This window comes from Dermochelys coriacea, chromosome 7 (genome assembly GCF_009764565.3).
Source record: "Dermochelys coriacea isolate rDerCor1 chromosome 7, rDerCor1.pri.v4, whole genome shotgun sequence".
NCBI classification, from domain to species: domain Eukaryota; kingdom Metazoa; phylum Chordata; order Testudines; family Dermochelyidae; genus Dermochelys; species Dermochelys coriacea.
In genome coordinates, this window is record NC_050074.1 from 58,047,639 (window position 1) to 58,072,187 (window position 24,549).

The following is a 24,549-nucleotide window of genomic DNA, read 5'->3' on the forward strand; positions in this document are numbered from 1 at the left end:
CAATCTATTGGTACAGTAAGTGGGCCTTTTGTTCAGAAAATAAGCAGCACTTGGTATTCTTTAGATGAAAGGCAAGATATGAGGTGTCTTCATTATTATTTTCATTATTATCACAGCTGGTCATCATTTTCTGAATTTTGAAATTTTGACAATATTTCAATGTGCTGGGAAAAGATCAGGAAAAATGTAAACAAAATTGCCATTAAATTTCCTTATGTTAATTGACCAGTTATATTGCTGGTCAAAAATTTTTGAATTTGAAAAAATAATAAATCAGGGAACATTTTTGGAAAATGGCTCACAATCTTTTGACCTTCGTAACCAGCTTAATACTTTTCATTCTGGAGTCCTTAGCCAGGTATAACTCCTACTGATTTCAAGGGAGATTTTTCCTGAGTAAGGACTGTTGGATTTCAGCCACACAATACTGTAATTTCATGCAAAGTACTTTCCAAAATCTTTTCCATGATTGTAACACTTGAGCATGCCCCTGTTTCTGCAAACCCTTCCTCGTGTAAATATCTTCCCCGATGCATGCAAAATCATATCATCTTGTGCTTTACTCATGCTTAATTTTCAAGCTAAGCAAGGCTGGGCCTACGTCAGCCTGTGGATGGGAGGTAACCAGAAATGGGCTAGCAGGAACAAGCAGCCTGAAAACTACTCAGTTAGTATAGTGATAGGTGTGGCTTCTAAACCCAGACAAAGCAATCTTTACTCATTTGAGTAGTCCAATTTAAGTCACTGGGACTACTCACGTGAGTAAAGATTGCTTATGTATATGAGGGCTATAAGAGCAAAGCCTAATATTGTAATAAATGGCTGAAATTTTCAAAAGTGGCTTGGGGATATAGGAATCTAGGTCCCAAAATGACGTAACCACCCAGAAGCCTAAATCCCATTGCCTTTCTCTTAGAATTTGGTTCCTAAGGACCAGATCCTCAAAGTTATATAGGTGCCTAAAGATACAAACAGGCATCTAGTGGGGTTTTCAAAAGCACCTATGCAGGTGGGATGCCAATGGGAGTAAAGAGCGTAAAACCCTTTGAGGATCTGTGCCTAGGTGCCTCTCTGTATCTCTAGGTACCCAGACACCTTTGAAAATCCAGTCATGAGTCACTTTGGAAAATGAAACAGGCTCCTAAGTCACTTGGGCACTTTTGAAAACACTACACCAATTCCTACTAATTTCAGTTCCCTTCAGTGGCTTTGAAAAGCTGAGCCTATCTTTATGTTTGTAGCTTCCTTCTTGAGCTGAGCATGGACTCACTAGGCCTTATCTAAAGCCCAATGGGAGACTTTCCATTGACTTCCATGGGCTTTGGATCTGGTGCTTTCGTAGGGAGCTATCAGACATTTTTGTAATTCCACTCTCATTTGCCATATCATTTGATTCCAGTATAAGCTCACCTCCTGCACAGACACTGGATGGTTCAGCTGCCAGGATCTCAATACAGGATTTCTTCAGAATCTAAGAGATGAAGATAATGGGATTTTTGATCATTGGTGTTGTTTCACCACTTAATGAATGTGGGAAAGGGTGCATTTCTCTTGCTTTTGGAATGCCCCACTCACCGAATCAATTGTGCCTCTTAGGGCATAAAAGCCGCCAGTTACTGGGAAAACGTGATCAATGCTGTCAGCAATTGTCGACAGCTGCAAAGAAAGACCATCATAAATGCACAAGACAAACAAAATTGCAGCATCTAAAACTGAGCCTATTTGCTGACATGCAGAGCTCTGACAGGTATGGGTTTATGCACCGGTAATTAAGTAAATGACCTCATTTGATGCTCTTAATGGGTGGGGAGAACCAAAAAAAAAAGTTCCCAAATTACCTGAGTTTCATTAAAGTCTTTCACTCCAACACAATAAACGATAGCTCCGAGGCTTCTGGCTCTGTCGGCCTACATGAAAGACACATTACATGCAAAGCCACGTAAACTGGAACCAAGAGCAGATGCTCACAAGTTTGACATGAACCACTTAGGATATGTCTACACTACAATTAAAAACCCGCTGCTGGCCCGTGCCAGCTGACTTGGGCTCGGGCAAAGGGCTGTTTAATTGCAGTGCAGACGTTCAGGCTCAGGCTGGAGCCCGGTTTCTAGGACTCTGCAAGGTGGGAGAGTCCCAGAGCTGGGGATGCAGCCTGAGCCCAAACGTCTATGCTGCAGTTAAATAGTCCTGGGAACACAAGGCCAGGTCAGCTGGCATGAGCCAGCCATGGGCATCTAATTGCAGTGTAGACATACTCTGAGCTACTTGGGTAAACTCAATGAGGACTTACTTCTTTCTCAGCATAATAAAACTGAACCTCTTGCAACTCCCCATCTGTCAGAGCAATAATCACACTAGCTGTCCGGAGTCCTGCAGGAGTGAGAGTGAAAATGGCTGGGGTTAGGCATGGCTGTTACAGAAGCTTTGGCAATGGCTAAATAAGTTTAGGCAATGCATCCTTATTTGCTGACAAATGAATACAGAGCTCTGAAGCTTCTCTGCTGTACAGTGACCACAATGGAGCTATGCCAATCTATGCCAGCTGAAGATCTGACCCAGAACAGTGTGTTATGAGCCAAATCCTGCTCGTCTTCATCATACAAGCAGCACTAGGGAATCAATGCGAGTCGGGAGGGTACTGCTCCAGCAGCATCCATGCACAGACCTCCCCAGAAGCCTGCTGCCTCAGGTCACCCCTTTTCCTGCCTGGTTCCACTGAGGATCCTCCAGTGAACCTTGTGTTGGGGTGAGGCCAGAGGGAGAAGGGAGGGGGGAATTGCCCCTTGACAAGCATTTCTGAGTGTGACCATTACAGAGAAAGGCAGCAGGGATCTGTGGTTAAGGGGGTTTATTCATAGAAGGGGATGCCAATTACTGTGCCATGACAGAGCAAGCTGAGGTGATCTCCCTAAGGGACGCATCCTGCCATCCCATTGCCTCCTCCTGCAGGTCAGAGGGGAGCAATTTCCCCTCCCCCCACCAAGGTGAGTATAGTGAGCAGGATTTGTGTGAGAACTCCTGCATTCCTTGTGCAAGAATGTGCATTGAAGTCAGTGGGGATTCCAGGTGTGCAAAGAATGCAGGTGCAGGCTGAGGGGATAAAATTCACCCATGCGTGGAGATCCAGCACATGGCTGATGCACCCCTTACAATCCACCTAAATCTTCAAAATAGATCTTAAGGGGTGTGCCGGCTTTGTTCCAGAAGAGTTTTAGCCACAGTGAGTAGCCCAGTATACAGCAGAGCAATATACAGCCAAATATAGTGCTCTAGCAAAATTACTTCCAACCAGTATGTAAATTGTGGCTCAGGCACACATCTGATGTCACTTCTTAGGTCCAGCAGTTAAAATACAAGTAGTAGGGGAGACCAGGGATGTTGTTTTTTAAAATAATTTCTTTCCGTTTCAAATGTCTTTCCAGTATTACCGGAAATTAAAGAGCCTGATGAGTTTTGACAGGTTTCTTATGCCGTGCAGTCCTTGCCATGTCATGTCATAGCCACAAACATGAAGCCTTAAAGGTGACCTGCAGCTGGGAAAAATGGGTCTTGACCTCGCTTTTTTTTTTTTTTAAATAGTTGAAGAAGGCTGGAAAGATCATTGCTGTTATTTTATATTTTACATTTTTTTTCTTCTTCGTTCTTTACTTTGTCATGTTGACTCTTTTTTTCCCTGGAAAACTACTAGTTTCATCGACTGACTGAGAGGAGAGGCCATTTTTATGCAGGTTCTTCAGAACTCTGTTTTTCTTAACACCTACTTAACTCAAACACCAGAGAAATACGAAGTGTTTTGTTAAAACCCACCACTAATTCAATTAGGATCCTAGTGAGTGCCTAACCCATATCTCTGCATCCTTCCAGGAGACCTCCAGCAACATAGAGAAGAAAAGTCTTGACATCCCTGATTCAGCCAAGGTAAAATGCAAGCAGGAAAAAGACATTCTTTAAATGTTAAGCCACCTTTATGCACAGAAGCCAAAAAGGACATAAACATACTTCCCCACCCCTACTTTAGGTTACTTTTAAGTTCAGAAGGACGGAGAGCCTGATCCCAAGCCCAGTGAAATCAATGGGACATCTCTGACTGAATGCAATGGGTGTCAGATCGCACTCACAGCAATGCTGATGGTCAAATGAGAGTTTGGGGTACATCAGGCAGACAAGATTGGGTGCTTCAAAATGGAATGACACATGTAAAGCCCTATACTTCTAGACTGCGTCCAATCAGCTGAGCAATTACTAGGCTCACTGCATGGAGTACTGGGTGCAATTCTCCAGCCTGTGTTATGCAGGAAGTCAAGACTAGAAGATCACAGTGGTGCCTTCCGGTCTTAGAATCTATGAATTTGAAAGCAGGGCTTTAATCAAGCTGGAATGGAAAGACAGTGTAATACTAGCTCCTCCCCCAGCATTTCTTTCTCCCACGCGTTAATTACAGGTCATGCTGATAACCCCATCCTCCCCAGTTTATCAATGAAAATTAAATTATGGCAGTGATAAGTGTCCCTACCTCCATAGTTTTCATGGTAAATCTGTTCATTTGCCTGCAACAAAGAGTAAAAAGTTATTATCTCGTTTTAGGTCCAACAGGGGCAAGAGAAGCAGAAGTTAAGAAGTATAAATCAAAGCGAGAAGTTTCCACAGTGTGTACCCTTTTAAATCCTTCATGCATGAATGTATCTCCTCCAGGCACTTCAGACTGAAGAATCTCAAGCCCCCGTCTTATGGCTTCCCTTGAAAAGAGAAGAATTTAAAAAAAAAAATCTCATTTTTCTGCTTTGAGACATTCCTGATACCCAGCAAGATATGCAGCCCCTGAGAGCATTTGATCAGAATAGAACAATGCACCACCACAGACACATGGGCCAAAGGGTCAGTAACTAACAGCATCACTACAACCCAACATTCTGAAAGCTGCCCTGTACCCAGTGGCGTATAGAAATGGATCCAAAATATAACATCATGGCAAACACATTTGAAGGATTCTGTTCTGTGGTTGCAGTGGGGGTATATTGTAATTAGGGATCGGACCAAATTTAAAAAAAAAAAACAGATATAAATTCTGGCAAACTTCGGTCGGGGTTGAAATTCTGACAGCCCCAATCACTATAAAGTGCAAACCAAAACTCCTGATTTGGACAGCCCTCAGGGCTGGTTAAATCTTGAGTTATGATCTGACCCAAAATAACGATAAGAGGCCAAAGTGTATGACAATAGCGTCCGACTTTTTGTGGGCTTTCTAATCTGAAAAGTGATCAACCCTCTTTCCCCCGATAAACATCTGGGGCACAAACTGTTCCTTATCATGGGACAGATTCTGATACTGTCACTTTTTTCTTGAATAGCACTTTATTCCATGAAGGTTCACTCAAAGTCCACTCATAGAAGGTACCACTCAACTTGAGGGTATCAGAATCATAGCTGTCTGTGTATGTACAGCACCGAGCACAATAGGGCCCTGATCCTGTCTTGAGGCCACTAATAACAACAGCATGGAACAAAGACCCCAAAGGAAGGACCTAGGAAGGCCAAAAGTCAGATGCTGTGGAGAAACATTCATAAACACCCAGGACATTCTCCCAGCCTTTGTTTGGTGATCCAGCCATTTGGGCAGCACAATAATAATCAGCAAGGCAGTGTGAGTTTTTGTGGGACAGAGGTGAAATCTGAGGCTGTGAGAAGGGATGTCCCTGGGGCGAGGAGTGCATTCTGCCCTTTCAAAGTGTAGGATGAGCTGAAATGGCACTCAGGGAATGGCATATGTCAGGGGGGTTATATCAGGGAATGTTTTAATGCCAGTTTCCAACATCGCCACAGGGTAGCATCGACCTTTCACCTTGCAAAGGGCAAATCCACCTGATCAAGGTAAACACAAGCTAGCTCCGGCCCCTAGACACCCACTTGGGGCCTGATCCGAAGCCTAGTGAAGTCAATGGAAACACTCCAGTCGACTTCAGGGCCAGGCCCCAGAATATGCAGAAGAAGGATCTGGGAGGCTGTCTCCAGATGTCGGTTAGACCATTCCAATTCCCCTCTCCTCCCTTTAAGAGGTGCTTCAGAGCGACGTAGGCGCACAGCACTACCAGCACCAGACACACAGGGAGAGATAGCCAGTGTGATAGATATAGCGGAGGGGAGAGAGAAGCAGACTGTGTGAGGGTAAAAGTTCAGCCCTAAGTCAATCAACAGAGAGTGAATCTGGTTGCAAAGTGGGGGGCAGAAAAAGGAGGTTTGCTGCAGTCTCAGATTCTCTCCTTTCTCTCACTGGAGCACAGGATGGAATTCTCCTCTGGCTGGCTTTGCAGCGGCATGGCATTCGAAGCAGATGGTGCGAGTAGGAAGCACTTCTTGCAAAACAATATCCAGCCATATCCTTTAGCAGTGGTCCAGAACCATTAAGGATTTATTGCTGAAATTCTTTGGACCGCTCCTGGAGAACACTGCAGCACTTTATCACACAGTGTCTTCTGCACACAGTGCCAGGGCCTGCTCTCTCTTATCCCAGAACTGCCCTTCTGAAATCAGTGGGGTGGCGCTGCCGTACCTAAAGCGGGCAACTGGCTCCTGGATTGCAAGTGCCGGGCTTGCCTTAGAAATGCTGCTTGATAGAGCACCAGCGCATTGAGCTACCTTCTTGTCCCAGGGCTGCAAATGGGATACCAAAGGGCTGTTCTGCATATGACCTTCGATCCTGCTCCCAATGGAAGTGCCTCAATTTATTCCAATAGGCGCAGGAGCGGATTCACACTAAAGACTAACGTTTGCCAGTCCTGAGCTCTTGCAGTAGTTAAGAGTCCCTAGCTCTATTGAGTTGAAGGAGGTGAAGTACTTACCTGTCTTCTGTAAGCTTCATGATCGTAGTGCCTCGTGAGGAAAAGACAATGAAGGACATGCGCAGCATTGGACTGAAACAGACAAAACAAATCCACATCACACGCAAGATCGTCTCAGCATATTTGGCAGCCTCTAAGAAAGCAGCAGGTGAAACATTATGTATATTATAACTGAAGTCTCCTCTTGTGAAAACTTTACCTTATAAACTTCTCAGCCAGGCTCTCAACAAAAGAGTAGATCTCTGTCCAGTGGTTTCTGACACTTCCAGACCTAAATGCAAATTATAACCAGTTATTTAATTTCCCCCTTCAGTGGAATTGACTGCAACCTACTGCATATTTAGGATGGGATATTCTAAGACAGTAAGAATCAAATCAGCGGGAGGTGGGCAACTAACTTGCTGAAGCTCCTTTGAAAATACCACCCTAATGCAACAATTCCATTCTAAACTTTAACAATGGGCCCAATCATGTACCCATTGAAATCAACTGCAAACTCCCCACTCACTTGAAGGGAAGCAGGATTGTGTCATAATTATTTTACTGTACACAGCGTATTTTAAGCCAAGTGAAGAGAGTGTTGTGCCAGTTGTTTTCATTCATTTTTACAGTGTAAAAATTCCTGTCCTTTTTTAAACTGTAATTTCTTTTTATTTTATTTTGCTAAGACTTGTGATGAAATGAAGGATTTGCTTTCCCAGGGTGCAATTCTGCTCTCAGAGCTGCACTGAGGAATCTCAGCTCTGATTTTCTGCTCTCCCAGCATATATGGGAGAAAATATCCATGGATTCCTGCTCATTTAGATAGAGTGGACTTTCAAAGTAATATGGAGAGGAAGGCTAATTTTGTGGTTAATGTGCAGGACTAGACCCTAGGAGATCTGAGTTCAGTTCCTGGATCTACCCCAGACTTCTTATATGACCTTGAGCAAGTCACTTAAAAGTCTTTGTTCCCCATCTGTAAAGTGGGGTCATCTCCAGTGTCTCATCCATTTAGACTATAAATTCTTTGGGTCAGAGACTGTCTCTTACTAAGTGTATGTACAGCACCTAGCACAGTGGGACTTCTAGGTGTTACTGTAAAGCAAATAAGAAGTACATTTCCACTGTATGGGTCAGAGAGGAGTATTTTACCCCTATTTTGTAGCAATGAACATTTTCAGACTATTATAAAGTCTCTGAAAGATGAGATATCAGAGTGTTTAGGAACCCTGCCTTGGACTCTACTGTCTATCACGCTTGGATTTGCTCTCTTTGCTGGGCAAATTCATGTGTCCTGTGTCCCAAGCACTGAATCACAAACAGACGAGATGCAAACCACAGGCAGAAAGTTACATAAACAAACAACAACATCTGCCAAAGGATCACAGAGCGAGGGCTTATTAGACCATGTGAATTCCTCTGCTATGCAAGGGGGAAATACAGGAAGGTAGCCAAACTAAAGCATAACGAGCACCAAGCAAGACATGATAAACTGCTCTCTACCTTAAGTGCCAATCTTATTGACCTTAGCCATTGTGCTCTGCCAGAACATGGGAAAAGCAGGCATTGACAGAGGAAGCATGGTCCAGTGGTTAGGGAGCTCGCGTAGGATTGAGGATTCAATTCCCCACTCCACCACAGGCTTTCTGTGTGATCTTGAGCAAGGAATTTAGTCTCTCTGTGCCTCAGTTCTCCCTCTGTAAAATGGGACCAATAGTCTGGTCCTATCTCTCAGGGGTGATGTGAAGACAAATCCATTATCAAGGTAATGGGGCCATATAACTACCGAAGATAGACAGAACGGGACTTCTTATCTAGCCCTGCCCTTATGATCACATGCTATTGTTTTCTGGGGGACCCCTGCCTCATTCACTGCAGAACTCGGATGTCATGTAGTAATTGAAACAGCAGGCACCGCGTTGGACAGTGAGGATACAAACAAACGTTGCAATGAGGCACACCCTCCCAAGCTAGGAGCTCTGTCTCAGCGCACCCTCCGAGATCAGATTCCACATGGGACCTACATGCCGAAAGAGAAATTCTACTCCTCCCGCATGCATGTGCAGTGCCACCAGAACAGTGGGGTCATGCTAGTGGAGGAACCCTTTCCTGTGAATTAAAAAATGCAGTATGTTCTTCTGACTCCATTAGGCTCTTTTGAAAATCCACTCTGAGCCATGATAGCTCAGATAAATCCAAAAAAGATTTCCAATGGGTCTTTGCAAGGAACAAGCCTACCCGGGCCTCAGTTTCTCCATCTGTACAATGGGTACAATGATCCTGCCTTCTTTTGTAAAGTGCTCGGAGAGCTACTAATGAAAAGCGCTATCTAAGAGCTAAGTATGATCCCTGCTATTATTAGTATGTCCAATTTAGAGACTATTTTGGGCTGGATTTTAAGTTTCTGAGGGGTTACTGCGATTTGAAAACAATGGTCGCAACAGGTTTTCTTTATAGTGCCAAAAATGTATCTTTTTCACCCACTGCCTACTCAAAAATAGCTGAACTGTTTTTGCTCATTCTTAAAGAAAAATTCACCCTCTGGCAGAGAACGGATCTATAAATATCAGCCTGGAAGGTGAAAGCTGGAGAAATGTTTCAGCTACTGAAAACAGCCCATTAGAATAGAAATGCTTAAGCAAGGCAACCTTCGTACTAGGCATTGCTATGTGCTCTGCCTATAGTGAAGGCCCCAGTTCTGGAATTCATATGAGCGTGTAACACCAGTTGGAGTTTTGCACACCTAGGGGCATGTGAATGGAAATGACTGTGATCAGATTCAGACAGGGGGAGGGAGGATTACGTCTCAAAAGCAAGTGAGATTTGTCGTGGACTGGAGTCCTTATATTTGATGCTCCCAGAGAATCTGCAATGCTCTGAAAGGGGGTTGCGCCAGATCCCTGTGCTTTACCACCCTTCGGCTGGAGACACTTCAAAAGGCAGCGGGTGGGATTTACCATTGAGGGGTGCCCTGCATACAATAAGAAAAGGAGTACTTGTGGCACCTTAGAGACTAACAAATTTATTTGAGCATAAGCTTTCGTGAGCTACAGCTCACTTCATTGGATGCATACAGTGGAAAATACAGTGGGGAGATTTTATATACACAGAGAACATGAAACAATGGGTGTTACCATACAGACTGTAACAAGAGTGATCAGGAAAGGTGAGCTATTACCAGCAGGAGAGCGCGGTCGGGGGGGAACCTTTTATAGTGATAATCAAGATGGGCCATTTCCAGCAGTTGACAAGAACAGTGGGGGGGGGAAAAACAAGGGGAAATAGTTTTACTTTGTGTAATAACACATCCACTCCCAGTCTTTATTCAAGCCTAAATTAATTGTATCCAGTTTGCAAATTAATTCCAATTCAGCAGTCTCTCATTGGAATCTGTTTTTGAAGTATTTTTGTTGAAAAATTGAGTGACCAAAGAGATTGAAGTGTTCTCCGACTGTTTTTTGAATGTTATAATCCTAATCCTAATCACATCAGCCACACTATCAGAGGCTTGTTCACCTGCACATCTACCAATGTGATATATGCCATCATGTGCCAGCAATGCCCCTCTGCCATGTACATTGGCCAAACTGGACAGTCTCTACATAAAAGAATAAATTGACACAAATCAGACGTTAAGAATTATAACATTCAAAAACCAATCGGAGAACACTTCAATCTCTCTGGTCACTCGATTACAGACTTAAAAGTGGCAATTCTTCACCAAAAACCTTCAAAAACAGACTCCAACGAGAGACTGCTGAATTGAAATTAATTTGCAAACTGGATAAACAATTAATTTAGGCTTGAATAAAGACTGGGAGTGGATGTGTCATTACACAAAGTAAAACTATTTCCCCATGTTTATTCTCCCCCTGCCCCCCCCCCCACTGTTCTTGTCAACTGCTGGAAATGGCCCACCTTGATTATCACTACAAAAGGTTTCCGCCCCACACACTCGCTTTCCTGCTGGTAATAGCTCACCTTTCCTGATCACTCTTGTTACAGTCTGTATGGTAACACCGATTGTTTCATGTTCAGAAATAACATGGGGAAATAGTTTTACTTTGTGTAATGACTCATCCATTCCCAGTCTCTATTCAAGCCTAAATTAATTGTATCCAGTTTGCAAATTAATTCCAATTCAGCAGTCTCTCATTGGAGTCTGTTTTTGAAGTTTTTTTGTTGAAGGATAGCTACCCTCAGGTCTGTAAGCGAGTGACCGGAGAGATTGAAGTGTTCTCTGACTGGTTTTTGAATGTTATAATTCTTGACGTCTGATTTGTGTCCATTTATTCTTTTACGTAGAGACTGTCCAGTTTGACCAATGTACATGGCAGAGGGGCATTTCTGGCACATGATGGCATACATCACATTGGTAGATGTGCAGGTGAACGAGCCTCTGATAGCGTGGCTGATTTGATTAGGCCCTATGATGGTGTCCCCTGAATAACTATGTGGACAGAGTTGGCAACGGGCTTTGTTGCAAGGATAGGTTCCTGGGTTAGTGGTTCTGTTGTGTGGTGTGTGGTTGCTGGTGAGTATTTGCTTCAGGTTGGGGGGCTGTCTGTAAGCAAGGACTGGCCTGTCTCCCAAGATCTGTGAGAGTGATGGGTCGTCCTTCAGGATAGGTTGTAGATCCTTGATGATGCGTTGGAGAGGTTTTATTTGGGGGCTGAAGGTGATGGCTAGTGGCGTTCTGTTATTTTCTTTGTTGGGCCTGTCCAGTAGTAGGTGACTTCTGGGTACTCTTCTGGCTCTGTCAATCTGTTTCTTCACTTCAGCAGGTGGGTATTGTAGATGACAGTTTAATACAACTAAGAACAGAGCTTACAACATTAAAACATTTGCTAGACTATGCACTAAGGCCTCTTTCTGCAAGGTTCTGAGTGCTTCCTGTGAGGACCTAAGCACCCTTAACTCCAGCTGAAATTACTGTGGTACTCAGCAGCTGCCAGATTTGGGGCCCTACTTCTGCAGAATCACTGACATTTTTTTTATCAGCATCTAACAATTGCAAGGCAAGTCTTAGCTAGAGTGTCTGTCTAAGCCAGCAAAATCCATTCTGAACCCACCTCCTGATGCCCAAGGATAGTGAAGGTGGCAGGCCTTTGAAAGATGCTTTGCACCACAAAATAGGTGTATGTTTTTAACAGTGAGAGTGCTGGATTCTCCATCATTGACAACTTTTAAATCAAGACTGTATGTGTTTCTAAAAGCTCTGCTCTAGGAATTATAAAGGGGCAGTTCTATGGCCTGTGTTATACAGGAGGTCAGATGAGACAATCACAGCGGTTCCCGCCTGGCCTTGGAATCTATGAATCATAGAATCATAGAATCATAGAATATCAGGGTTGGAAGGGACCCCAGAAGGTCATCTAGTCCAACCCCCTGCTCAAAGCAGGACCAAGTCCCAGTTAAATCATCCTAGCCAGGGCTTTGTCAAGCCTGACCTTAAAAACCTCTAAGGAAGGAGATTCTACCACCTCCCTAGGTAACGCATTCCAGTGTTTCACCACCCTCTTAGTGAAAAAGTTTTTCCTAATATCCAATCTAAACCTCCCCCATTGCAACTTGAGACCATTACTCCTCGTTCTGTCATCTGCTACCATTGAGAACAGTCTAGAGCCATCCTCTTTGAAACCCCCTTTCAGGTAGTTGAAAGCAGCTATCAAATCCCCCCTCATTCTTCTCTTCTGCAGACTAAACAATCCCAGCTCCCTCAGCCTCTCCTCGTAAGTCATGTGCTCTAGACCCCTAATCATTTTTGTTGCCCTTCGCTGTACTCTTTCCAATTTATCCACATCCTTCTTGTAGTGTGGGGCCCAAAACTGGACACAGTACTCCAGATGAGGCCTCACCAGTGTCGAATAGAGGGGAACGATCACGTCCCTCGATCTGCTCGCTATGCCCCTACTTATACATCCCAAAATGCCATTGGCCTTCTTGGCAACAAGGGCACACTGCTGACTCATATCCAGCTTCTCGTCCACTGTCACCCCTAGGTCCTTTTCCGCAGAACTGCTGCCGAGCCATTCGGTCCCTAGTCTGTAGCGGTGCATTGGATTCTTCCATCCTAAGTGCAGGACCCTGCACTTATCCTTATTGAACCTCATTAGATTTCTTTTGGCCCAATCTTCCAATTTGTCTAGGTCCTTCTGTATCCTATCCCTCCCCTCCAGCGTATCTACCACTCCTCCCAGTTTAGTATCATCCGCAAATTTGCTGAGAGTGCAATCCACACCATCCTCCAGATCATTTATGAAGATATTGAACAAAACGGGCCCCAGGACCGACCCCTGGGGCACTCCACTTGACACCGGCTGCCAACTAGACATGGAGCCATTGATCACTACCCGTTGAGCCCGACAATCTAGCCAGCTTTCTACCCACCTTATAGTGCATTCATCCAGCCCATACTTCCTTAACTTGCTGACAAGAATGCTGTGGGAGACCGTGTCAAAAGCTTTGCTAAAGTCAAGAAACAATACATCCACTGCTTTCCCTTCATCCACAGAACCAGTAATCTCATCATAAAAGGCGATTAGATTAGTCAGGCATGACCTTCCCTTGGTGAATCCATGCTGACTGTTCCTGATCACTTTCCTCTCCTCTAAGTGCTTCAGGATTGATTCTTTGAGGACCTGCTCCATGATTTTTCCAGGGACTGAGGTGAGGCTGACTGGCCTGTAGTTCCCAGGATCCTCCTTCTTCCCTTTTTTAAAGATGGGCACTACATTAGCCTTTTTCCAGTCATCCGGGACTTCCCCCGTTCGCCACGAGTTTTCAAAGATAATGGCCAAGGGCTCTGCAATCACAGCCGCCAATTCCCTCAGCACTCTCGGATGCAATTCGTCCGGCCCCATGGACTTGTGCACGTCCAGCTTTTCTAAATAGTCCCTAACCACCTCTATCTCTACAGAGGGCTGGCCATCTCTTCCCCATTTTGTGATGCCCAGCACAGCAGTCTGGGAGCTGACCTTGTTAGTGAAAACAGAGGCAAAAAAAGCATTGAGTACATTAGCTTTTTCCACATCCTCTGTCACTAGCTTGCCTCCCTCATTCAGTAAGGGGCCCACACTTTCCTTGGCTTTCTTCTTGTTGCCAACATACCTGAAGAAACCCTTCTTGTTACTCTTGACATCTCTTGCTAGCTGCAGCTCCAGGTGCGATTTGGCCCTCCTGATATCTTTCCTACATGCCCGAGCAATATTTTTATACTCTTCCCTGGTCATATGTCCAACCTTCCACTTCTTGTAAGCTTCTTTTTTATGTTTAAGATCCGCTAAGATTTCACCATTAAGCCAAGCTGGTCGCCTGCCATATTTACTATTCTTTCGACTCATCGGGATGGTTTGTCCCTGTAACCTCAACAGGGATTCCTTGAAATACAGCCAGCTCTCCTGGACTCCCTTCCCTTTCATGTTAGTCCCCCAGGGGATCCTGGCCATCTGTTCCCTGAGGGAGTCAAAGTCTGCTTTCCTGAAGTCCAGGGTCCGTATCCTGCTGCTTACCTTTCTTCCCTGCGTCAGGATCCTGAACTCAACCAACTCATGGTCACTGCCTCCCAGATTCCCATCCACTTTTGCTTCCCCCACTAATTCTACCCGGTTTGTGAGCAGCAGGTCAAGAAAAGCGCTCCCCCTAGTTGGCTCCCCTAGCACTTGCACCAGGAAATTGTCCCCTACGCTTTCCAAAAACTTCCTGGATTGTCTATGCACCGCTGTATTGCTCTCCCAGCAGATATCAGGAAAATTAAAGTCACCCATGAGAATCAGGGCATGCGATCTAGTAGCTTCCGTGAGTTGCCGGAAGAAAGCCTCATCCACCTCATCCCCCTGGTCCGGTGGTCTATAGCAGACTCCCACCATGACATCACTCTTGTTGCACACACTTCTAAACTTAATCCAGAGACACTCAGGTTTTTCCACAGTTTCGTACCGGAGCTCTGAGCAGTCATACTGCTCCCTTACATACAGTGCTACTCCCCCACCTTTTCTGCCCTGCCTGTCCTTCCTGAACAGTTTATAACCATCCATGACTGTACTCCAGTCATGTGAGTTATCGATGAGAATCGATGAGAGTACTGCAGTATAAACATAAGCGCAGGAAGTAAGGGTGCGGGAGGGTGCTGCAGCAAGCAGGACTGCTGGCCCCAGGCCCAGGGCTCCACTTCCTGGCTCGGGTGCCGGGGGTTGGCCCCACACCTCACTCCCCAGCCGATGGCTCTGCGCCCAGTGCCCAGCTCCCAGCCCTTCACCCGGGACTCCATTCCCCGGCCACCAGCCCCACTCCCCGGCCCCAGCCTCTGGCCCTGTGCCCCACACTCTGCTCCCCAACCCAGCACCTGGGGCTCAGGTCCCAGCCACTGGCCCCTCTCCCCAGCCGCTGGCCCTGTGCCTGGGGCCCACAACCAGGGCCCCACCCCTGGGGCTCTGCTCTGGGGCCCTGCCCGCCAGTCCCACTCCCCGGACGCTGGCTCTGTGCCTAGCCCCCCCGCCCCCCTCGAACTCCACTCCTGACGCCCAGTGCCCAGCCCCCAACTCCCAGGGCTCCACTCCCAGGGCCCCGCGCCTGGCCCCATAGCTGGGGCTCTGCTCCTGGCCCCACGCCCACCCCCAGCTGTGGCCACAGACTCGGCCCCCTTACCCTTGTCCGGGTCCTCCCCCTCCCGGAGACACGGCCCTGCTCCCAGGGCAGCAGACAGGGGCAAGGGGGCTGGCTTTCAGCACCCCCTACTACTAAAAGTGTTCCAGCTCCACTGGGTATAAATGGGCATTTGCCCATCGGGACCTGCACTGGAATGTCATTGCTCTTGGCTGTTTTTGTCAGTCCCTTAAAATCACTCAGGCCAGTATCAGAGTCTGTTAAATGAGCAGCAAATGAACACTGGATAACTGCCGCCGCCGAGGCTGGATTATTGTCTTCCGGTGCCTGAGCCACAGTTGCCTCAGAGAAAGGCAGAGCTCCGAGCCTGTCCAAGTGTCAGATCATCAGCGAAATGACACAGTTCCGACAGGAGAGAGCCATGACAGAATCAGGTTCCTGAACACTGGCAATGGAGCCAGTCCACACTGAGAGTGCAGAACGGATGGCAGGGCTGAACAATGCAGTCCTGACTCCCACACAGGCCCTCGTGGAAGGCATGCGGAGATGCAGCAGACATGAAATCCTGCTGGTCCCTGGCCTGGGGATTTGGACGGGTGGTGGATCATACAGTGCATCTACAGAGCACTGCTCAGAGTGGTCTGGGTCCCTCTCTGTGCTTGAGCTAGAGGATAAGAGTCTGTTACAGCCTCACTCTCCAGCTCAAGCTGTAGACTGGTGCTCTTGGCTCGAAAGATCCCTGGTTCACTCATGTGTCAGCCCAGGTTGGGTGATCACATCAGCCAGGCCTTAGGCCTGACTGACTCCCCCTCGCTCCCCACAGGGAGCTGTGGCAACCCAGTAAGTCGATATTCTCTGTGGCTCACGGAGACGTATCAGTGAAAAAGGCCTGGCAGTGGCAATGCTGTTCCCCAGGCCATTATTGCCCCCTCCCCCACGATGCCCCCAGAGCCGGCTCCTCGGCATCTCCCCACCCCCACGGCGCCCCCAGATATGGTATCCGGGCCTCCTCCTGCACTGCACCACTAGATACAGCATCTGGGCCTCCCTCCCGATGGCGCCCCCAGAGCTGGCTCCTTGGTCTGGCCCCTCCCCTACAGCATGCCCAGAGCATCCCCCTCCCCCATGTGCAGCACTTGGAGATTCCCAGGGAGACAGCAGTGCCCCCCCGCCCCCCCCCCCAGCTGGTAGCAGTAGCACCCCAAGCGCCTATGTCACTGCCTTTCTGGGCAGATGAGGAGACACGCCATCACCCTCAGCAGCAGCCTATCAGCCAGGAGGCAACACTTTACCCAATGTGTTGCGCCCCTCCCCACGCCATCCCATCCATGGCTGAGGCTCATGGGGGAGCAGAAGATGAGGCAGCAAGCAGCTGCCTTGGGCAGTGACATGCCGGAAGAGACATTCCAGGTCAGGTTCTGCTGTAAATCCAGAGTGATCCCAATACAATCACAGGCTGAAACGGCCAGGACCAGATTAGGATCAGGCCCAATGAATGCAAAACCCACAAAAGCCATGCACTGCGAGTGAGCTCCCCATGCTGGGAGTGCTGTTCTGTTATCCAAGACACAAAAAGAAGAGTCAGCAAACCACAGCCTGGCTAAGTATGCACTCCCTGTCCCATCCGGGACTGAAAGCCCTGAGCAGCAGCTGCCTGCCTGAATTTCCCACTGATGCCTCTCTGGGCAACGGGGCTGAGGTGAATCAGCATCTGAGGGGGTGGAAAGGAAGAACTGTGAGAGGCAGGGCTTATTTTGCCCCTGCTTCCACCTTAGTAAATCAGGAGTGACTCCTTTTAACTCAATGGAGTTTTATATCTGTGTCACAGATGGGATGACTGTTATCACAGTCCTGTCCTTAGGGATGTCTGTGAGGCGATCAGGTGCAAGACTGGGTGGATCACATCAAGAGCGCAACTCCTCAAGGAATGATGTAAGCCGATACCCACTGAAACCAGGCAGGCAAAACTGGCACAGAAGAGGTATCATTCACAGCCAATTTACAGCAACATGCAGAAAACAGGATGATCTCTGTTCCAGCCCCCTCTCCATAAAGCCATCTTTGCCCCCTCTATCTCTGCATCTCCTGAGAGGCGCAGTATAGAATCTGCACTGGAACGTATGTGATTCAAGATATAGGCAGGGGCTGCCTGAAGAGACCAAGTAGATCAACAGGGTACAGTGTGTATGAGCTCCATAGTTTAGCAGTGAAAGTGGATGCCCTGGGTCTTGCCAGCTATAAATATTTCCAATACTATCTGATAGCCTATGACAAATAGGACACACTTAGGAACAGGGACTGTTTCTGCAGATCATCTATTCCATCCCCAATCCTGCTGCCATTAAAATCCATTGCTAATCTGCTTTTGACATCAGTAAATGCAGCATCAGGCATGTAATTCCCAGCGCTTCTTGAAGGCTAGTTCTAAACGTCCCAAGCAATGGACTTCCATGGGAAGTTCATTCCACCACACAATAGATATCAATGCCGCGAAGATTGTGCCTGAAGTTTCCTTTGATTTGTTTCATCCCATTACTCCTAGTTACACTCCCTTTTGTGCTACTTTAAAGGGTCCCTCTTCCTGCTGCATTTACAGCCAACAGATACATGTAAATGGCAGTGCTTGAACTGGGGACAGATAGGTGGTAATGCCAAAGACCTGCTCTCCCCTACTGAGAGTGGGAAAAGAGTGGGGAAGTTGAAAACGGGTGGGGGAGCAGGTTTTTTGCTGAGTTCCTGCCTATCTGCCTATATCTGATATGAAGGTGCTCCAAGCTGAAGGCAGCATTCCAGGGTGGTCTCAAAGCAAGAATGGACTCCACCGTTCTAACCCATTGTTCTATAGACGTGCTGGGCTTAGCTTGGGCCATTGCACTCCCGGAGTGCAGTACCTGCTTACTCCGGGGCTAAAGCTGGCCCAGCCCATCACAGGGATGAACATGTGTCTGAGTAGGGCCCCTCGCACTGAAATCTGGAGCTTGGTTGTTATTTGGCGAGAGCTAATTGCAGCCACAACCACATTCTAGACAGCAGGGGAATTCTGCACATTGGTATTAGTGGCTCTGGAATAAAAGCAAAGCCGCAGGGCATGGAGTTTGTTATGGTTTCAGACATGCACATGCACATCCATCCATCCAACGGCACTGTTCTCCTGAGCCAGCAGAGTATCGGAAGTGACAAGACTCCTCCTCTCCTGAGCACTGGCCTGGAAAGGACCCTTTATGGATGGATCACCAAGATAAGAGGGACCAGTATTTGTATTCCAGTAACACCTAGACACCCCAGCTGAGATCCGACGGCGCTATTCTGGCCACTGTCCAAACATAACGTAGGAGACAGGCCCTGCCCCAAAGAGCTTACAGCGTAAATAGACAAGACAAAGGATGGGGGCGGGAACAATGGCACAGAAAAGCAACTCACCAAGGGTCAGGATTAGAACCCAAATCTTCTAGGTCCCAGTCCAGCAGGCTAGCTGCTGATGCACACTGCCTCTCAAGGTAGCTGAGTCCAAAAGGTTTTAAGAGTGGAACCAGTGCTAGGCCAGGACACTATCCCCTTGCAGAGAGCTTTTCTCCCATGAAATAAAATGGCAGTAAAATTTACCAGCTCCACATTGTTATCTACTCTGTGTGCCTCCCTCGAAACACTGTCACTGGTCTGATCACTATCAGTCTGACCATGCAGCCAAGCCAGCTCCCTCCTTCAACTTCCCCAACATCTACCCACAGAAATGGGCAGCACAGGGGGAAAGGAAACCCAAAGCCAGACACGGAATTTAGCCAGCCAGCCCACTACTCTTAGAACTTTTGCTATTCGCAGTACAGGGCCTAGGACACACAGTTAAGCGGTTCTGGTTCTATTCAGCAAAGCCAAGGCCCTTACTCCTCGCTGGAGGCACTGCTGTTGACCAGGAAACAGGCAATTCTGCTGAGCGTAATGCGCAAAACCCATGCTTCTTCTCTCCGTTTGTGCATAAAGGGCCCAGTCCTTGCATGCCCTGTGCAAATTCACGTTGTGAGATTCAGGCATGCAAGCTCACACCCAGAAGTGATATCTTACTCCCTACAACTATATGCTTATGGAGCATGACTCAAAACCCACTGAAGTCAATTGGAGTTTTTCAATTTACTTCCTTGGGTAGGGCTCAGGCTCTTACTATATTAAATGCAGTTCCATACAGATATATGCCCTTATTTAAATATTGCAGATAAGATGCTGACACGCTGCTATGCCTTTTTCCTCACCCTTTTAGATATACATGTGCCATCTAACAAAATCACTGTTCATTGGTTCGCTTTGTACTGTCTTTACGCTTTTTCTTTTTGGATGTAATTGTTTTTTTCTTTTTGCCAAAAGGCAGCTCTGCTTGTGTAATATCAGACAGAGTACAAATAAACACAACCTGCTTCCAATAACAAAGCTATGTCCAAAACAAAGCAAACATTTGCAGCAAAACTTTCCAGCCATTGTACCTGGTTACATAAAATCTAAACATCAGCTACACTATACCGCAGCGAAGAAAGGCAGATAGGAAAAAATACCGTCAGATCAGGGTTTGATAATAATACACAATATTACCTGCAGGCACTCAGATTCCTTGAGTCATGGATTTTTAAGTCCAGAAGGGGCCACTGTGATCATTTAATCTGACCTCAGACATAGTGATAAATTTGGTATAAATGACTAGCTTAGATTATGCTGAGAGAGAGAAAGGCATAGATAGATAGATAGATAGATAGATAGATAGTTGGGGTATATGGGGATAGACGGATAGCTATATAGGGTGTATGGGGATAGACAGAGGGCAAACTTTTTGGCCTGAGGGCCACATCAGGGTATGGAAATTGTAGGACAGGCCATGAACGCTCATGAAATTGGGATAGGGGTGCAGAAGGGGGTGAGGGCTCTGGCTTGGGGTGCAGGCTCAGGGGTGGGGCCAGAAATTAGGAGTTCAGGGTGCGGGAAGGGGCTCCAGGTTGGGGGGGGCTGAGGGCTCTGCGGGGGGCGGCTGGGGATGAGGGGCTTAAGGTGCAGGAGGAAGCTCCGGCCTGGGACCAATGGATTCAAAGAGCAACACGTGGATCAGGAATGGGACAAGCTGTTGGGGCATGGTGGGGGGAGGGCTCTGGCTGGGGGTGCGGGCTCTGGGGTGGGGTGGGGATGAGGGGTTTGGGATACAAGAGGGGGCTCTGGGCTGGGATTGAGGGGTTCGGAGGGTAGGACAGGGATCAGGGCAGAGGCAAAGGATTGGGGCGCAGGGGGGGCTCAGGGGCGCAGGCTCCGGGCGGTGCATACTGCAAGCAGCTCCCGGAAGCACGTCCCCCCTCCTGCTCCGAAGAGTGGCCAGGCTGCTCTGCGTGCTGCCCCGTCTGCAGGCACCAGCCCTGCAGCTCTCATTGGCCGGGAACCATGGATGGATGGGGTGTATGGGAACAGATTGAGAGATAGAGAGAGAGATAGGATGGATGGGGATAGATACATAGACAGATGGGGTGTATGGGGATAGAGAGATGGATAGATGGCTCTGTATGGGGATAGATAGATGGATAAATGGGATAGATGGGGATAGACAGATGCATATATAGGGTGTATGGGGATAGATAGAAGGTTGGATGGGGATGGATAGATAGATTGATGGGGTGTGTGAGGATGGATAGATGGATAGATTAAATGTACGGGGAGAGATAGATGGATAGATAGAGTGTATGGGGATAGATAGATGGTGTACATGGGAATGGATATATAGGGTGCATAGGGATAGATAGATAGATAGATAGATAGATAGATAGATAGATAGATAGATAGATAGATAGATATGGTGTATGGGGATAAATAGATGGATGGATAGAGATGGTGTATGGGGATAAATAGATAGATAGATAGATGGGGTTTATGGGGATAGATAGATTGATGGATGTTGTATATAGAGATAGATGGATGGATGGGATGGACGGGGATAGATGGATAGATTGAGTGTATGGGAATAGACAGATTGATGTGATGTATGCAGATAGATGGATATTTATACAGAGTGTATGGGGATAGAGAGATGGAGTGTATGGGGATAGATGGATGGATGGGGTGTTGAGGATGTATAGATGTATATATAAGGTGTATTGGGATAGATGGGGTGTATGGGGATAGATGGATGGATGGATGGGGTGTTGGGGATGTATAGATGTATATATAGGGTGTATATCTAGGTTGTATCGGGATAGATAGATGGATTGATGGGGTTTGTTGGGATCAATAGATGGATATATGGGAATGGATAGATGGATATATAGGGTGTATGGGGATAGATAGATAGATAGATAGATAGATAGATAGATAGATAGATAGATAGATAGATAGATAGATAGATAGATGCAACCATATTCAGAAATTTAAACTTGCTATAATCAATTAAGTTGAAGGGGCAAACTCAGCTTGCCTTATTTACATGAAAAGTCCCGTAGATTTCAGTGGGACTCTTTCTGTGTCAGAACCTGAGGATCAGATCCCAGATGTGCTGATGAATTAGGGTTAGGCAGTATAGCATATTAATGTTTGGGCTTCTAGATAGGTTGATCCCATCTTGACATAGGCCATGAGCGAAATGAGACTAAGATTTTCAAAACCAGAGGCTAACGTTAGGTGACTGAGTCCATAGTGTAGGACCTAAAATAGTGGTGTGATTTTCAAATGTGCTGAGCCCAGCATCTCCCATTAGCCACTTTCCTAGGTGTCCAAGCCTGGATTTAGCCATCCATTTTTAAACATTTTTGACCTAAATCTAATGGGTTTCCCTCTGATTCAGTGCACACAAGCAGTACACAGAACAGCAGTCCGTGCAGAGAGCCCCTGCAGAGAGATGCTGGAGAAGCACTGGAGACAGATCAATACCCTGCGCTGAAGTCAAGTCCTTGGACCAGAGCAGTGGGAATGTTGCAAGATGGGCAAAGATTCATAGAGAGGATTGGGGGTGGAAACCTGCATAGCTCCTATTTGCTCTAGCCCAGAGGTGGGCAAACTACAGCCCGCGGGACCCTCCTGCTCGGCCCCTGAGCTCCTGGCTGGGTAGGCTAGCCCCTGGCCCCTCCCCCGCTGTCCCCCCACCCCCGCAGCTTCAGTATGCCACACCGCCGGCACAACGCTCTGGGCAGCTGGGCAGCACAGTTGCAGAGCCGTGGCCTGACCTGGTGCTCTGGGTGGTGCGGTAAGGGGGCAGGGAGCAGGGGGGGTTGGATAGAGGGCAGGGGAGTTTGGGAGTGTGATCAGGGGGTGGGGGTGTGGCTAGGGGTCAGGGCTGTCAGAGGGCGGGGAACAGGGGGGTTGGCTGGGGCAGGGGTCCCAGAGGGGCAGTCAGGAATGGGAGGGGGGGTTGGATGGGGTGGCAGGGGGCAGTCAGGGGTGGGTGATCCAGGGGTGGTCAGAGGGCAGGGAGCAATGGATGGGGGAGGAGTCCAGGGGGGGCCTTCAGGAGGCGAGAAGCGGGGGGGGTCGGATGGGAGGTGGGGACTGGGCCACCCCAGGCAGTTTGGGGAGACACAGCCTCCCCTAACTGGCCCTCCATACAACTTTGGAAACCCGATGTGGCCCTCAGGCCAAAAAGTTTGCCCACCCCTGCTCTAGCCAGTGCCTGTAGTCCATCATTTTTGTGAGTACTACATTCACTCAGAACGTTTGAAACAAAACAATGGTTTTCTTGGCTTTCCTGGCACATACAATGTCCTTGCCAACCTGGGCTTTTGAAAATAAAGCACACAGTGTGTAGGGACTGGGTGACTCTGGAGACTGGCAATAACTTGCAGCAACTTTTAGGTCATCAGTCCAAAACTGACCAAGGGCAATAGTTACAGAAAGACCTTCCCATCTGATGACTGTGTGGCCTGGATGCAATGAGTCTTAATCCACTTCCCCAGAGGATAATTGGTCTCCTTGTTGAAAGTGCATTTCCAGAGCAGGGTTGATGCACACTGGCAAGAACACTGTGGGGGAAACTTGCACAGCCGTTGTCTGTCCTGTGGATAAACAGAAGTCTGAAACCCCCAAGTCTGCCCCACTCAATTTTGCTTAAAATATAAATTATCTTTGTGAAATGCCCCAATTAGAGAAATGCAAAAATATATCAAAAAATCTCCAGTTCCTTCTTTCTCCAGCCGCATAGTTCAAAAATAAGCAAAAGGATTTCTTCACATTCAGTAAATAAAAATACACATAGCTATGTGGCTCAGACCTGTCATGTCAAGCACTAGCCAGGAGCAGATGTTCATGGCAGAGTTAGAAACCCCTTTAAATTAAGGACTTATAATTGCTGCACTGATAGACAATTATAGTGATGCTATCAGGCGCCGCTATAATTAGAAAACACTATAGGTCAGTTGTTTTTTTGCAAGTGCATTTCGACACAGTGGCAAACAAGAGCTGGATGTCAACAGCAACAACATAGCAGAGGAGAGGGGAATAACACAGCATAAGGATGTCACCATGTGATCTGAACAGAGTCAAGTGACCAAACCCCTGAGCAGAGGGTGCAGCGCAGAGACAGGCAGCTGGATTCTTATGCAGCCTACCCCAAGAAGCTGTGAATTTGTAAACTTGAGGGACCTGTGGCAATGGGTTCAGCAGAACCTAAGCACCAGTCCAGTGTCAACTCCTGAGCACACACAGCTTCCGTGGCCTACAGCAGGAACTGTGGGTACTCAGCGTCTCTGAAAACCAAGGCATTACTATATAAACATCAGTGCAATTGGAGATCAGCCCTCTGATTTCTGAGTCCCCTAACCCCCTGTAACCAGCACACTGGACTTAAGAGCCCTACCCTTACGACGTTCCCCCTAGCATCAGTCTGAACCAGAAGAGCCCTACCTTCTGAATCACCAGCACCACTGTCCGTAACTTGAAGGTGTCCCCTCCAAGAACCAACACAGGCTAATGCTGTTCCAGCACAACATACCATGGTAAGAATATAGAACCCAGAGGGCAGACTGTATCTACCTGTGGTAGCTTCAAGAGGTTTGTCTGCAGGGATAAGAGCTTTGCCCTGACCTTCTGCTTTGTGTGGTATGACACCATCTAGGAGGTCTGAGATAGGTCTTTGCTTTTTTCCCATATCAAGCCTTCACATACCCACAGTTCAGTCTCT

At 47.3% G+C, this 24,549-nt stretch overlaps 1 protein-coding gene across 1 annotated transcript in view; it reads right to left on the minus strand.

The window, feature by feature from the left end:
- Positions 1-24,549, minus strand: part of ANTXRL (ANTXR like) — a 76,691-nt gene that overhangs the window by 48,674 nt on the left and 3,468 nt on the right. The window contains exons 2-9 of the mRNA XM_038411377.2: positions 7,036-7,107; positions 6,837-6,908; positions 4,655-4,736; positions 4,514-4,547; positions 2,291-2,370; positions 1,839-1,907; positions 1,576-1,656; positions 1,411-1,471 (exon numbers count right to left, since the gene is read on the minus strand). Of these exons, the coding sequence (XP_038267305.1) occupies positions 1,411-1,471; positions 1,576-1,656; positions 1,839-1,907; positions 2,291-2,370; positions 4,514-4,547; positions 4,655-4,736; positions 6,837-6,908; positions 7,036-7,107 (551 nt within the window). The remainder of the gene's footprint in view (positions 1-1,410; positions 1,472-1,575; positions 1,657-1,838; positions 1,908-2,290; positions 2,371-4,513; positions 4,548-4,654; positions 4,737-6,836; positions 6,909-7,035; positions 7,108-24,549) is intronic.